The sequence below is a fragment of the Lycium barbarum genome, chromosome 3, assembly GCF_019175385.1.
Source record: "Lycium barbarum isolate Lr01 chromosome 3, ASM1917538v2, whole genome shotgun sequence".
Lineage (NCBI taxonomy): Eukaryota > Viridiplantae > Streptophyta > Magnoliopsida > Solanales > Solanaceae > Lycium > Lycium barbarum.
The window spans coordinates 115,529,398-115,545,023 of NC_083339.1; the positions used below are offsets into that span (position 1 = coordinate 115,529,398).

Below are 15,626 nucleotides of genomic sequence, written 5' to 3' on the forward strand. Positions count from 1 at the left end.
TCCACTTCTAAATCTCAAACAATTCGATTAGGAGTCAGTACACTAAGATTTAAGGTCATTTCTTCAAATTACTCTCTATTTTTAAGTTCATACCCTTCGTTACTCTATAATGATGTTATGACAAATAAATTTCGGAAAATGACCTTATAATACTACTTAAGGATTACAAAACATACCAATAAAATTACAAAGTATACCAGATTTGGGCTTAATGGGATACCCACGATTTTGGGCTTTGTTTAAGGAAGAGAATTTAATTTTAAATGTAGGCTTAATTTTAGGATAGTTACCAATCAACTTCTTTTCTTTTTAAAAAGATTTTTCTCTCTCTCTCTCCCCCTACGATAGACACCATTTTCAAACATAAAATTCATCTTATCTCCTATTATAAATTTTCAAACCAATATTACAAAGTATTTTTGATTACTGACATGCGTATTAATTGTATATAAATATTGGTTTGTATCGTTTTGAGATATGTGTGATCGTTGTGTGTTTGAAACTTTTATAATTTATATAAACTGTAGTTTTCAAAAATATTGAAAACTAATATATGTATGAAATGTGTATGGAATCTGCTATATATCATTTTTTAGATATATGTGCCACAGTGTGTATGAAATGTGAATAAATTCGATATGAATTAGTCTTAAAAATGTTGAAAATTGATATGTGTATGAAATCTGATTTGTATCAATCAGAAAACTTATTATACATATATATACTTTCTCATAATCTATACATACTTTGATAAGATTTTATACAATTTATATGTACTTTATCATAACCAAAATATACATACAACTTTTATACATATTTCATACATAAAAATTATAACGAATTTATACAGTTATACATATTGCATACAAAAATTTATACATATTTATTTTCTGGTGTATGAACTTTGTATGGAATCTGGTTTGTATCAATTACAAATTTATCATACATATTTTCTCAAAATTTATACATACTTTGATTAGATTTTATACCATTTATATGTCTTATATCATAATCAAAATACACATACAATTTTTATACATATTTCATATATAAAAATTATAACGAATTTATACAGTTATACATATGGCATAAAAAAATTATACATATATGTTTTCCGGTGTATGAATTTTGTACGTAAAAATTACCAATTAGAATGGAATTTTTGAGTAAAAGTTGAAAAAAATTAGGGAGCAATATCTCTTTGAGAGAAAAGTGAATGAAATAAGGAAGCAAAAGCTGGAGAAAATCAGGGTCAATATCTCTTAATATTGAATGGAGAGAGAAAAATGGATAAAATAATGAAAGCAGTTTCCTTACCTTATTTAATATGTATTTGCTTATTTTTAATTTACCTGATCCGTGTAGATTTGTAACAAATCTATTGATATATTTTGTAAACTGAAAAGTATCGTCATATTTTGTAAATATACTCTCTTACTATGTACATATATATATGCTTTTTGCCCAATAAATTTTTTGTTGTAATTACTATTAGTGTAATTTCTATCCCCGTAAACACACCGATTCCAATTATCGGTGATTTTCCAAGTTCCTAGTGTAGCAAGGTTATTTGGGCTTTTAGCGTCCTTCCATTTATGGGCTTAGCTGAAATACGTGAGTTGGTGTTGGAGCCCAGTCCACTAGCAGCCCTATATTTAAGAAACAGAAATTCAAATCCATATCTTAATTACAAACCTTAATAGACGGTTTTCTCTTACAGGTTTTTTTTTTTTTTTTTTTTTTTCCTTCCATTTTAGGAGTATTTATAGTGTTTCCACACTTCCCCTCCAGTGTGACTCGAACCCAGGACCTACTGGTCGTGGGTGGAGGTGCTTAACCACTGAGTCATCCCTCACTTGTCTTTTCTCTTACAGGTTAAGCTCTCCCTTCTAGGGCTTTATTATTATTATTATTATTATTATTATTATTATAAAATTGGATTTAAGCAATTTGTTCGCTGACAAAACATATAAAAGAATAGCTGATATCTTTTACTATGTTTTTGTGAATGGCAGTTAAGTTTGCAGGAAAAGGAGAGATTTATTGAGCCATGAGGTATGAAGGAAGCCAACAAATTCTCTCTTCTTTTCTCAATATCAATATGTTATCTTTATTTATCACTTGATTTTTGAGCCATATATGGGCTCTCCTATTTTCAATTATTGTCTAGCAAACTTGCTTCTAATAAACAACAACATACCCACCCACAAGGTGAGGTTTGGGGAGGGTAGTGCAGACCTTACCCCCAAAGACAGGAGCAAGAATTTTCATTAAAGGGGTTCAAAAATATGAAGAAGTAAATACACAAAGAAGTCAAGGGAGTCAATATCTACTAAAAAATAATTTTAACCTAATATACAGTGTAATTTTCTGCCGAAGGGGTTTAGAATAACCCATCAACCCTACCTTGCTCTGCCCGTGCTTACCCCTACCTCGTGAAGGTAGAAAGGTTGTTTCCAAAAGACCCTCAGGCTCAAGTAACCATATCAAAGCAGTTCTACAAACTTGCTTCTAATATATGAAAAAATCTCATGTTCAGGAAAAAAGATAGTTTTGTTTCTTTCAACTACTTAATTACACGCAAATGGTGATATTTGCTGGAGTATAAATAAGAATTTCTTTAAAATCTAGGATATGGTGTAAATATTTCCCAAGCCGCCATCTTCTTTCTCCATATCAGTCTACCTGAATCCCTAGGTAAAGTTGTTTGATTTTACTGATCAGCTAACACTAGCCATCTGGTCTCTATATGCAGTTGGCGAACAGGAACGAGGATGAAGAAGAGTGTAGAATCTCTTAAAGAAGAAGATCTGAGAGGGAAGAGGGTATTGGTAAGAGTTGATATGAACGTCCCAATGGATCGCGACGGCAAAATAACAGATGATACCAGAATCCGAGCAGCTATTCATACCATTAAGTATTTGATTGAACACCGTGCTCGTGTCATTCTCATCGCTCGTCTTGTAAGTTAAATATCGCATACCTGATTCACCTTTTCTTTCTCTAAGCAATGCCAGCCTAACTATCAATATACCTGCTTAAGCTATTAAAAGCTTTTCCCCTAGCAAGTGGAGATTTCTGATAGTTTTTAGAAAACAGCTTTGTTTCCGTTGTCTCATTCAGTAGTTGAAAGTTGTATGTAGACTCTTTGTGCATTTTCGTTTTTTTTTTTTTTCAATTATTTTAACCACATTAGTGAAAGTTCTATGTATTGTCCATGCATGTGTCTGTTCTCTGATCATCTGAATTCCCGGTTCCAGGGTTTACCAGTTGGTGACATTAAAAATTACAGCTTGAAGTCACTTGTGCCAAGGCTGTCACCGCTATTGGGATTCCAGGTCTGTTTCCTGTTCATCTATCCTTTTTGGCCTTTGTTTCTTCTACGGCTGTCTAAAGAGGCTAGTGTTTACCCATAGGTCACGATGGCAAATGATTGCATTGGTGAAGAAGTTAAGAATTTAGTTAATGCATTACTAGAGGGAGGAGTTCTGCTGCTGGAAAATTTGAGATTATATAAAGAAGAGATTTTCAATGATGAGGACTTTGCAAGTAAGTTGGCGTCTGTTGCAGATGTGTATGTCAATGAGGCCTTTGGGACTTCGCACCGACTATACGCCTCCACAGAAGGGGTTGCTAATCTCTTGAAACCAGCTGTTGCTGGATTACTCATGCGAAAGGTACATTTTTTTTAATTTCAGCACCAACAAAAAATGGGTACAGATTATGAATTTTGGACTGTGAAATGTAAGAAAAAATTTGGTAGGTTGTCACAAAGCATGCTCTGAAAATGTATCTCAATTATCTAGCACACAATTGAATTAGTCAATTTGGTGGTTAAAACGGTTTACATATTTGGCCGGAAACTGTCCTACTGCCTTGTAGGTAGTTTAATTTTCTTGCATTCTTTTTGCTATCTCGATGGTATTAGGAACTTGACTATCTTATTGGAGCGCTAAAAAACCCACCGACGCCATTCGTTGCCATTGTTGGTGGTTCAACACTATCAACTAAGAGTCTTTTGATAAAGTCACTTGTGGATAAAAAGGTTCACCTTATTGCTTGGTGGAGGCATTATCTTTACTCTCTTAAAGGCTAAAGGGCAGTGTGTTGCGTCCTCACTTGTGGAAAGACACGAGCTCAACGAGGCGAAATCAATTATGGCCTATGCAAGTGCAAAAAATGTACGTCTATTGTTTCCTCGTGATGTAATGATGGCAGATAAGCATGGTGCTACGGCCATGACCAAGGTAAATGGCGTTTGGCAATGGTAGCTTTTTCTACATGTATCTGTTGTCCTGACTGGTTCAATTAGTCCTATTTTCTTTAGCTTTTCAGGTTGTTCAAGCAACTAAAATTCCCAATGATGACTGGATGGGTTAGATGTTGGACCTGATGCTATCAAGTCTTTTAGCGAAACTCTTGATGCCGCGAAAACTATCTTTTGGAATGGACCTATGGGAGTGTACGAGTTTGACAAATTTGCTGCTGGAACAAAGATAGAAAGATCTTGCCTATGTTCCGATAGAATTGTTTTTTGGTCTAGTTTTAAAACGGTCATAGATTGTTCTCTTTTGTTAACTGGTTTTGACTGCATCTGTAATCTTTTGCCGTATATAATCCAGGCTATTGCAAAAAAGCTGGCAGAACTTACTGAAAAGGGAGTAATAACAATCGTAGCTGGTGGTGATTCTGTTGCGGCTGTGAAGAAGTTTGGCCTTGCGGACAAGATGAGCCACGTTTCAACAGGAAGGGGTGCCAGTTTAGAGCTTCTGAAGGGGGAAGAGCTTCCTGGGATGGATTGCCTTGACACTGATGATGATGCTTGAGGAGTATCTAATGGTTGAGGTGCTCTTTCGATTATCAATTTTGGCTGTTCATTTTGAAAATAGCTTCTTCTTTTTTTTTTTGGGTGTTTCTACCCTTTCATCAAGTTGAATATGAAGTGCATTCATTTGAGAAAAGATTATCTGTGCGCCCGCAGCAGTCAAGATACCTTTTTTTGTCTTGCTTTTGCCTGGTTTTGGGGAGTTTTTCTTTACCAGTAAAATCAAAACATAAATTGGCTAGTTTTTTCAACTTCATCCAAAGACAAAAACCGACAAATTAAAGTAACAATCTAGATGATAATTGAAAAAGCCACATAATAACTTAGTATTGTTGGATTTCTAATGTCAAAAAATTTAGTACTTGTGCATGCTCTAATTAAAAGGAACAAGTAATTTATTTTATTATATAGAGATAATTTAGTAAACTTTAAATTGCATTATTAATTTCTTAATATACGTGTTTTTGGCTAAAATGACACTAATTTTGGGACGGAGGAAGTATTACTTTATATACATAATTAAATCTTATATATCCTTAATAAATTTCCGACTTCAATTTGCTACGCATAAAACTTGAACTTCTGATTCATTTGTTTGTGAGAAATTAATAAGAAAATGAGGGACTCCGGCGGGGACCAAATTTTTGGTCAGGGTCAACATGTTTAATGTTCAAAAGAGAAAATGTATCAGTAAACACAACAATCCAAACGCACAAAAGCGTGGCTCTCGAAGGGCAATTCCAGAGATTTGGGATTCGGACTATATCACGTGGCGGAATCTAAACAATACTTTGTACTGTCCTATTTGACTTTACAGGTGTCAACACCCTGCAGCTAAATGTGGGTTTGACCTATGAATACTATGACGACCACATTTGGCCGGTTCAGCTAGTTAACAATTGATCAGTCACCGGCCACACCTCAACTCTATAGCCTATTGTATTACTCGTCCTCCCAGTTTTGTCATATGTGCTTTTGCATTTATCCAAAAAATATTTTTTTATTATTTTTATAAATAATTTACCACACAAATATTTATTATTATTTATTTTTTATTCTTCCTTTCTTTTTTAATTCCGTGTCTAGTCAATTTATCACATAAATTGAGACGGAGAAAGTACCTAATTACGCTCTGAGAGGCAGCCAAATCTGTCTGAAATTGATTTTTATCCTCTGCTTTTCCTCTTGGGTTTTTTCCTTTACACAGCAGACTGAGGAGCAATGCGTTACCATCTCTCAAGTTCAAAAATGTCGAACTTGTGTACTGATCAAATCATCAAAAGTGAAATACATACCAGTTTAAATCCCTATCATGAAGAGAGATACTGTGATCCTACTATCCTCTAGGCACAACAAATGAATATTAAGTTGCGCTAAACTGATTTTCATGAGAGAATTGAATCATAAACGATGAATATACGGTGCGACCTAGTGGGAACCTGAGGCTTCAAATTCCAACACGCCAAAAAGTAGATGAATTCTTTCCATTTGCATAAACCTTAGCAGGCAGAATTACCCGATGGTTATATTGGTGAGAGGTGGTCGTACGCGATAAAATAATCAAGGTATGCAAAAGCATGCCATACACTACCGTCATCAGAAACGAAGAAAATCATAAACGAACTTGAGAAAAGGCGAAGCATAACATCGCTGCCATCATTAATGATGGATTCCATAGGTCGAGCATTTTCCTTTCTACTACTAAAGTCGAGTGGTTAGGCTTATATTGAGCATTACGGAAGGAAAATAAGGGTAAACGGTCTAGTGGGGGAAAAGTAAAACATTAACCCCAAAGAAATACATGCAAATCCGATTATACAGCCGTATTCTGATTGTTGTGATTGAATGTCCATGGTAACCATAAACGTTTTCAAGCATTGACACTTGCAAATTGCAACTCAAGTCAAGATAAACCAGGTTCAGTTCAAATCTTCACATTATCTCAAGACATTTCTGTCAGCCAATTCCAGCCACAACATTCGTCCATGTTCCTTGCCTCACTATTCGAAAGTATAGGATCCCACGGTAGTGTACGAAATGCAGATATGCAACAAAGTTATTTCTCACGGTGCCAGACCACCTCAATACACAAATTAGATTTTAAATTACATAGTTTAGACATGTGATCATACTTCTTAGTAGGACCAAAAGAAAACAAACTATATGAAGATTGGAAAGAAAGTTCTTTTATTCAAATATTGGACAGTGCTCTTTTATTCAAATATTGGACAGTGCCATAAATGATCCTTTTTTTTTTCTTCATGCAGAACTCCAGTCACATTCTCTCTCTCTCTTAATCTACTAAATATGGCGTGTTCACTGAACAAAAACTAAAAAAGAGGTAAAGACGATGGAAATCGTACTTGCATCCACTGTTTCTCATATACCAGCAAGTGGCTCCATCCTATCTGATCGAGCAAAGAAAGCTTTAGTTCATAAAGCTTCTTCTTGGGTGGGTTACCATCATCTTGTATCATGTCATTTAGAATCTGTTGCAACAAGCCAGCAAATAATCTCAACTTTTTTTCAAAAATAAGATTTTGCAATTACATGAGCGAACCAGTGTTGAGCAATCAAGTGTTAACAAAAATGCGTATGAAATACTGCTAAAGCGAGCAAGAACGAGAGAGAAGCTCAACCATCTGACCCGAGAAAATAATGAAATACAGAGTGTACTGATGCACCAATTAAAATTTGCTTCATATACAAAACGGTCAAAAATAGCAGTACCTTAAGTGCGGTTCCAAGTCTTCCATGATGCCTCTCACGGAGAACCGAAAGGATACCATATTTAGAAGACTTCAGATCCACCCATTTCTGTAGCTCTTTGAAGTTCTCTTCAAACATATCCGACTGGACATCAGACACTGATGCAGCGTGGCTATCAGCCTTATCCACAGTGCTCCCACTCTGACAACCATTATCACCCCATTAAAAAACAAAAATTAAAAATTAAAAAAATAAAGAAGAAGAATCCTGGACACTTCGCGCAGCAATTCTTGTGCATAATCAATGATAACTGAATGCAGAATGTACATCAGAAGATGAACACCAACTCATAATCTAACTGCATCAGGTGATCATCCCTGTCAGACTAACTTAAATATAATAACATGTGCAGGAACAATCTAATCATACTCTGACCCAGGAAATATAGAAATAAGAAATTCAGTTTGTGAGCTACAGGGTTGTTTTGTTTTTTCTCTGAAGCTATAGCTTTCATCCTACCAATGCTCATTCCTTCATTTATTCTGTTTAGGTAGAATCGACTTACTTATTTTCTTAATTGTTTAGGTCCCGGGGTTAGGGAGTTTCCAACATCCAAGTTTGAACTCAGGGCAAAGAAAGGATACAATATTTTAAACCAGATATATGCACCTCTGTTAGAAGCTCACTAACTGTGTAATTATCCCACGCACAAAGACAAATGGATGTTAAAAATCAAACAGATCCACGTCAATCCTCTCCAGCACATATGCTAGATATGAAATGCCAGTATGAAGTCTCACGAGCCATACAAAATGAACAAACTACTGCCGTCCAGCTTGTTCTGTTCTGTTTATTTTTCTTTTGTTGGATAAGTGTTTCTAATAGCCTGTTTTTATTTAAAGTTCCAGAACTCACAAAGATTAAGCATTTTAAAGATAGAACTTTTCATTCGAAGGCCAATCTTTATTACTATTTGCCTTAGCAATCATCTCAGCAGTCCGCATTCAAGAGCAAGGATAGAAGGTTCATGGCTCCATTAAAGAGTCATTACCTTCGATGCTTCTAGCTCTGCCAAAGCCAATCCCTTCTGGTAGAGTGCTTCAGTTAACTGGTCACGGGTTGTCTCCATTTTCTTCTTCATTTTCTGTCAAATGGAGTAGACTGTTGTTATGACTAGTCTCTTGGGATAAAAACCGTTCTGCTGAGATTCAAGGACAAATCCAGCAGTCCAGCTTTTACAGTTAGCAGAAGGGAAAAAGAGAAAAAGTACCGACAACATTAACTGCTATGACAACTAGTTTTTCTCCAATTGAAAGTAATAGAGGTAAAAACACCAAAAGCTGAACACTCACTTCTGTAGCCTCGTCTTCTGGATCACTTCTGAGGGCACAATAGCTTGCCAATTCATCTCTGTCGATGCTAGCAACAACCTCATCTGCTGCTCTGCTAATCTGGAGAAAACACATGCCTTGGAATCATGAAATCCATGATCACTTACATTATAAGGAAAGACTAAAATCAATTCAATTATTTGTCGCCCGTCTGAGCAAATATGTCTTCCACCAATTTGTTTAACCTACTTCTTAATCTGTCATCTAAAAGAATTGACCACTCTCCTCCCAAAATGAAAAGCACATCCTCCCAAAGAAATTTTAAATAAAATACTCTTTTTCTTAGAATTTTTTTTAAGCTTTCGAGCACCTTCTCCAATCATATCACTTGCATCCTTGTGAACACATTAGTGTACATTCGAAGTTTCTTATCTGCTTACCCATTCCTATCGGCTCAGATAGAAGGAGAAGATGGAATCATGGAATCACATACAACCTAAGTGGTAGCACAGACTTTAACACCTTGTACAAGTATCAGCAGTTACGCAGACTGTTTCCAACTCAACTAGTAGGGCAATTGTATAGCGAGATCAGAACAGGTGTTCACAGCCAAATTGTCAAAACAAAAAACACCTTCAGACTAAGCTCCATCACCTCCTTTTTTTTTTTTGGGGGGGGGGGGGAGGTGGGAGGTTACAAGGTCTTTTTAAGCACATTCAGATCATAGCCATATAATGCAGCTAACAAGTTATATTCCTTAAAGATGTCTGTCTACACATAGTTCCAAGTTAAATTCTTTGAAACAAAGAGTGTCTCAATAGAATTCTTCAATGGTGTACAAGCAGTTTGTAAGAGATTGATCATTCAAATTGCAAAAAACAAATTTAGGACCATAGTTTCCTAACAGGTGTGATAGGAAAATATTTTCCAAAATTCTGCGGTAAAAATGTCATTTCCAGATATATATTTTCTGGAAAATGATTTCAGGTAATGTTTAATTGTTGGTTGGAGCAATAACAAGAAGTTAAAAAGTTATGATCTTCAAAAAGAAAAAGTTGAGAGTTGAAATACTGTGAAGGGGAACCACCTCTGCTCATAAGCCCTAGTGGAAATGCTTTCCTTGGAAAAATAACTTTTTCGCAAACAAATACAAAAACAATGATTTATTACGCATAACATACATGGAAAAACGAAAAGAGCAAGGCTACGCTCTCAAAAGTCAAATACAAATATCTATATTTTAAACAGATTTACCCTGGTTAACAACTCACATGGCCCCAGAAAGAGCAAATTGAGGTGTATACTTCAAAAATATGCTTACCTCTGTGAAATGATGGGCTTTGTCCTCAATATTGCTTCGGGAAAGCACGCCTTCCAATATTTTAGCAAGCAAAGGAGTGTATTCGGGGTACTCTGACTGCACGGTAATTGATATCAACAAAAAATAAAAAAGGAAAACATGGAAACATTGTCATACATGATGAGGATATAAATAGACAGAGCAAGAAATCAGAGCAGAAGGAATGATACAAGGGAAATTCAACAGAAGTCTGGAAAGAACACGAAAAAAAAAAATCATTCAGCCTCATTTGAACAGCAAAATACTCTTTCTATTATTGGAGAAATGAAACTAAGAGATTCCTGTTAAAAAGAAGAGGCAGTACAAAGTTGAAACACAAAACAAACAGCCTAAATCAGAAGCCTGACCCAAGAGGTAAAGGCCAAAAACAACATGAAGCTGACAGAAATCTGCACAACCTCATTAACCCTTTCTGCACACTCTTCACTTGCACCAGTAGGGTAGGGCCACGAGACTTCTAAGTTAAGTCTGTAAGTAGAGTCATCTCAATTTGAAAGCATCTATTTATTCCGTTTTTCTCCAAATCAAAATAAGAGCTTTTAACTTTGCAGACTTCAGAACATTGCAAGTGTAAATGTTGCAACTTTTCAGCAGGTACAAGTGGGATTTGCTTAACCTAATCTGACTTTCTGAGTTAGTACTTCCATTGTCAATTGATACCGCATCAGGTTTATTAGCTCACAAGTTAGGCCTTCAAAGCAGTTGTTGTCGCCTCCTTAAAACAATTTAACAATTACCTTAAGTGACTGAGATAACTTTTTCCATTCTCCGCGTTCCTCATCGGTGCCTTGATTCAAGCTAGCAAGAACCTTTATTTTAGCATCACGGACCTGATTAACCAAAGGAGAGCTACTATAAGGCATGTTAAAATACTAGAGAAAGTAAATGATCAAAATCAAAAATATATTCTTTCTAAGGCAACTACCTAGTAAACAAACAATTGTAAAGCAGAAGCAGCTGATACTCCCCAACTCCATAAGTCAATACCAAAACAATCTATATTTCCCCTTTCAGTATGGTAGTGTACTACTTATCTTGTTGGAGAGGAGAAGAAATGTTATATAATAACTCTAATTAAAACAGCATCTGACCAGATATTGCATGCATCCTAATATTTCTCCAACTCCAGGTAAAAAGAAAAGCAATAGATGAAACAAGAACCAGGAAATCATAAATATTGATGAATGAGAAGTGTTGAGCACAGTGACCTAACATATGAACACTTAAACAATCAACTTGCCAAAAATTAGAATTTGATAAATAAATATGAATACCTCTTCTTCTAGTCTTTCTGAGACGGTCTTGGTGTCAGTCGAACTTTTTCCTTTGTCTTCATCAAGCTGTAATGAAAATATCGTTCACTGAATCTAGAAAGACCAAGCACAGATGGAAATGAAAGAGGTTATCTGTGCATTGCAGAAGGTAAATCTAGACAGAAGGATACAAGGGAAAACCTTAATTGGTGGCACAAAAAAAGATATCTGATAAGATGCAGGACTCTTCTGCGGACTTTTTCCCTCTTGATATGAAATTGGGCCAAACAACACAGATCCTTCACGGCAATTCTGCAAGTAGATGATGTAAATCATAAAATGATAGGACACATAGATGACAGCTCAGAGAAAGGACATGGCAGGATGACAAGTCCTGAGTTAAGCGACAGAACAGAATTTTGGTTGGACAAACCTTCGGGAGCTTGTCCTTCGCTGGAGGACCCACATAAAATGCTTCTTTCACTCTACAAATATCAAGATGTAAAACAATATACATGGTGATATAACAGTAGGAAAAAGATAAACGTCACAAATTGGACTAAACATACCCTGGAACTAGATCTGAAGACTTGAAGGAACCATCACCCGTTAGTGGACCATCAGGTTGAGAATAGAAGTTCAACCGAACGATGTCCTATACAAAAACTTATGCATCACAAACAAAAACTTTGAAGAGTAAGCAGGATAGACCTAAGTTAGCAGTGTAAGAGCAAAGAAGTATACCTTTTCCTCCAATTTTCTTTCAATGAATAACACCAATTGCTTCATCTTCTCTAGATACTGTACATTGTCATGCCTGAAACATAGATATTACGAGCTGGTGAGGAAATTTTTTTTGTTATATTCAAGCTATCCTACTGGGCACACTCAATGTGTGTGCATCTCATAAGATGGCAAAAAAGAAACAAAGCATGGATTGGTTTCACATTACAATGTAATAATTGGGTGTTGGAAGAGTCACAAGCAAAACGGTGTGTTGAGGCCAGACAATCCAATTAAGAAACATCGTAGATACTTTCCTTGGTAAATTTGTTTGCGATGGATTTACAGTTTAAAAAACTTTCGGTGGTTATCTGGAAAGAATATTTAGGAACTTCCAACTTTTGTTTCTTTACTCAATATTACATCTGAATTGGGTGTTGAAAGAGTCACAAGCAAAAAGGTGTGCTGAGGCTAGACAATCTAACTAAAGAAACATTGTAGATAATTTCCTTGGTAAATTTGTTCGCGATGGATTTACAGTTAAAAAAAAATTGATGGTTATCTGGGAAGTATATTTAGGAACTTTAACTTTTGTCTCTTTACTCGATATTGCATCTGAATTTGGTGTTGGAAGAGTCACAAGCAAAAAGCTGTGTTGACGGCTAGACGATCCAATTAAAGAAACATCATAGATAATTTCCTTGATAATTTGCTTGCGATGGATTTACATTTTAGAAGACTTAGACACTGAAGGCGCAGCCTAAAGGTCAATGAAGTGGGTACAAACCTTGGAAACCAGGTTCAAACCCTGCCAGAGACAAAAAATTACTAGGTGATTTCTTCCTATTTGCCACAAACTACGTTGGCCGAGTTACCCTGTATGTGTGCTGGTGTGAGGCATACCCAATGAAATATTCGAGGCGTACACAAGCTGGCCTGGAACTCCAAAATCGAACAGACTTTGATGGAAGGAACTTGCAAACAATAACTAAAGCCTGAAGTTGCAAGACTTCCATTGTTCTAAGAACTATATATACCTATCTTATACTAGTCACAACTCTTGGAAACAATCCAGAACATGGCCATGGAACTGCATTAGATAACGTGATCGTAGCAATAGATTTATCAGCATTTAATATGCTCTATATGTGCTTAAAAAGTCGACAAAGAAGAACGGTTCGCAAGGAAACACATGTATTTAATTGAGAAAGTGCTGACAACTTTGTTACGGTTGCAGCTGTGGTAGAAGTTACACAACCTAGATTTACTTTTTTTTTTTTAATAAGGTAAATAATTTTATTAGCAATTGGGGAAACCCCAATTATAAACCATTTTATCTTTTTATAAACCATTTATCTAGGAGAGAATGGAAAAGTTGGACAATTAGAAGAGTTGGACTCTAGTATGTTGTCCCACACTGGACATATATTCGTACAGCTATACTGAAATGTCTTTTATATTTGGCCAAATACATAGACGGCCCCTTAAACTTGGTTCCAGTTTCCATTTTGACGCTTCAACTACAACTTTTACCTATTGGCTATTACAGATTCCAAAATCATTCATACTGTGCCTATTAAACAAAGCTTGTATTGAATGGCACAAAATCACACATCTATAGTTAAGAGTAAGTGTTTGCATAATCTGTATGTCTGGTGTAATAGCAATATGTTAGTAAGCCTAGATCGTAGGTAGGAAAGAGTAGCAATTTATCTGGTTGGTCTCTATATGAATTTTTGAATTCTTCTGTACTATCTTGGTACTCTATCAGAAAAAGAAAATATAAGTGTGCCTCGAAAAAAGTGTTTCTCACATCCCTTGGGCAGGTAGAAAGATTCAAAATCCAAATTTCCGCATGCTTCTCGCCGGAAAATGTGTAGTTCTGACAGAAAAGCGAATTTCCAGCAAACTTTTCTTTTTTCTCCATCAAATCCGACTGCCTCCACTAGGGGCGGCGAGGGGGTGCGGCAGTGCAGGATGGGACGGTGCGGGTTTGATCTTAACCCACAACTTTTTCAACCCGCCCCGCATAAGTTTTTTCTTTTTTCCATTCTTTTATATTGCTCAAGCAGAATACTTCGAAATTCCAGCGAGAGTCTTCAAATTTGTGTACATACAGTGAACTTCCGTCCTAACGCCAGCTATTTTTTTATTCTTCAATATGGTTCAAATATTGTGACTGCTGGATCATATTTCCACTGATGTATCTTTTTGCTAGAAAGTAAGTTAAGAAACGTACACCTGTATTAAAAATTAAGCTTGAATTGGATGAACAGAAAGTACTCCAGCAATAAAATGCATGCAGGGGATAAGATAATTTTATTTGGTGTTATATTTCCTTTTTTTAAGGAATAAAGTATCATATTGGGTTATAAGAATAAAAAATCATATTGATATTCATGTTGTTAATTGGACGGATTGAAGTTCAATCTTGATGGCCAAAAGCATCAACTATTAAGCTGGCAAAGTCGCAGTAGTTTGTTCCAACAAACCAAATCACAAACTAACTATAATATATGATTAAAACAAAATTATATATGCATGTATAATTAATTAATATGCAGAAATATTAACATCCAAATTTAAGAATGGCAAAGTTAGCCCCACCCGACATAATGTCAAACCCAACCCGCCCCGCCCCGCTGCCATCCCTCCACCAACATCAACACCTTCTTTCTTATCTTTCAAATCTGGCCACACCACCACCTTCTCCTCCTTCAAATCTGGCCACCACCACCGCAACTTCATTTACCCAGCAATAGTATATACGATTTCTGAAAATGGAGTGCTCTTGCAATAATAGCAACTTTCAGCAGCTTAGTCAAAAGAATCAAGCTGCTCTTCATTGGTTCCTTTATCTCTTGTCTCTCTACCTCTCTTTTCTCTTTTCCTTTTTCTTTTCCGGCTTTGATTTTCAAAGAAACAATGACAAAAGGTTTCTAGTTACAGAAAGGACAACCAAAGAAATGATTGTGCACTCTGATGACAGAAGGATTGGCCTTATGTTATGTGGTCCTATTATTTGATGAGGATCTCCAGTTGCTGGTTTCAAGTTTTCATTTCAAAGTGAATGGTTGTTTCCTCTGGGAAATGAATATAGGTGTGGTTTGGGTAGTTGGAAAATAGGAGATGCATGTGGGGAGGACGGCGATATGTCGGGGACAGCGACAGGTTGCGGATGGTGGTAAGAGTTCAGTGACATGCCCTAAAAAGAATTTCTTCTTTTCTTTTTTCCTCAAGATTCTTCTTTTTATTAATTAAGAGTCAATGACACATAACTTTTTTCATTAGTTATTCTAGCCACGTCACCATGCGTGAAGTTCCCATTTTTTATTTATTTTACTGGTTAGTAATGAGTGGTTTAATAGGCACACTTTGAACGGTGTTGGGGTGTCTAATAGGTGCAAGCTTGAGGTGTCAAAATG

At 36.0% G+C, this 15,626-nt stretch overlaps 1 protein-coding gene and 1 pseudogene across 3 annotated transcripts in view; one reads left to right on the forward strand and one right to left on the reverse strand.

Annotated features, from left to right (window-relative positions):
• Positions 1–1,918: 1,918 nt before the first annotated feature.
• LOC132631916 (phosphoglycerate kinase, cytosolic-like) lies at positions 1,919–5,177 on the forward strand (annotated as a pseudogene).
• A 1,812-nt stretch (positions 5,178–6,989) lies between these two features.
• Positions 6,990–15,626, reverse strand: part of LOC132631915 (tripeptidyl-peptidase 2) — a 28,665-nt gene continuing 20,028 nt past the window's right edge. For all 3 annotated transcript variants that reach the window (XM_060347650.1, XM_060347652.1, XM_060347651.1), the window contains exons 24-34: positions 12,223–12,295; positions 12,048–12,133; positions 11,912–11,963; positions 11,680–11,790; positions 11,500–11,565; positions 10,963–11,055; positions 10,187–10,282; positions 8,887–8,985; positions 8,586–8,678; positions 7,556–7,735; positions 6,990–7,314 (exon numbers count right to left, since the gene is read on the reverse strand). In XM_060347650.1, coding sequence (XP_060203633.1) covers positions 7,156–7,314; positions 7,556–7,735; positions 8,586–8,678; positions 8,887–8,985; positions 10,187–10,282; positions 10,963–11,055; positions 11,500–11,565; positions 11,680–11,790; positions 11,912–11,963; positions 12,048–12,133; positions 12,223–12,295 — 1,108 coding nt within the window. In that variant the 3' untranslated portion in view covers positions 6,990–7,155. The remainder of the gene's footprint in view (positions 7,315–7,555; positions 7,736–8,585; positions 8,679–8,886; positions 8,986–10,186; positions 10,283–10,962; positions 11,056–11,499; positions 11,566–11,679; positions 11,791–11,911; positions 11,964–12,047; positions 12,134–12,222; positions 12,296–15,626) is intronic.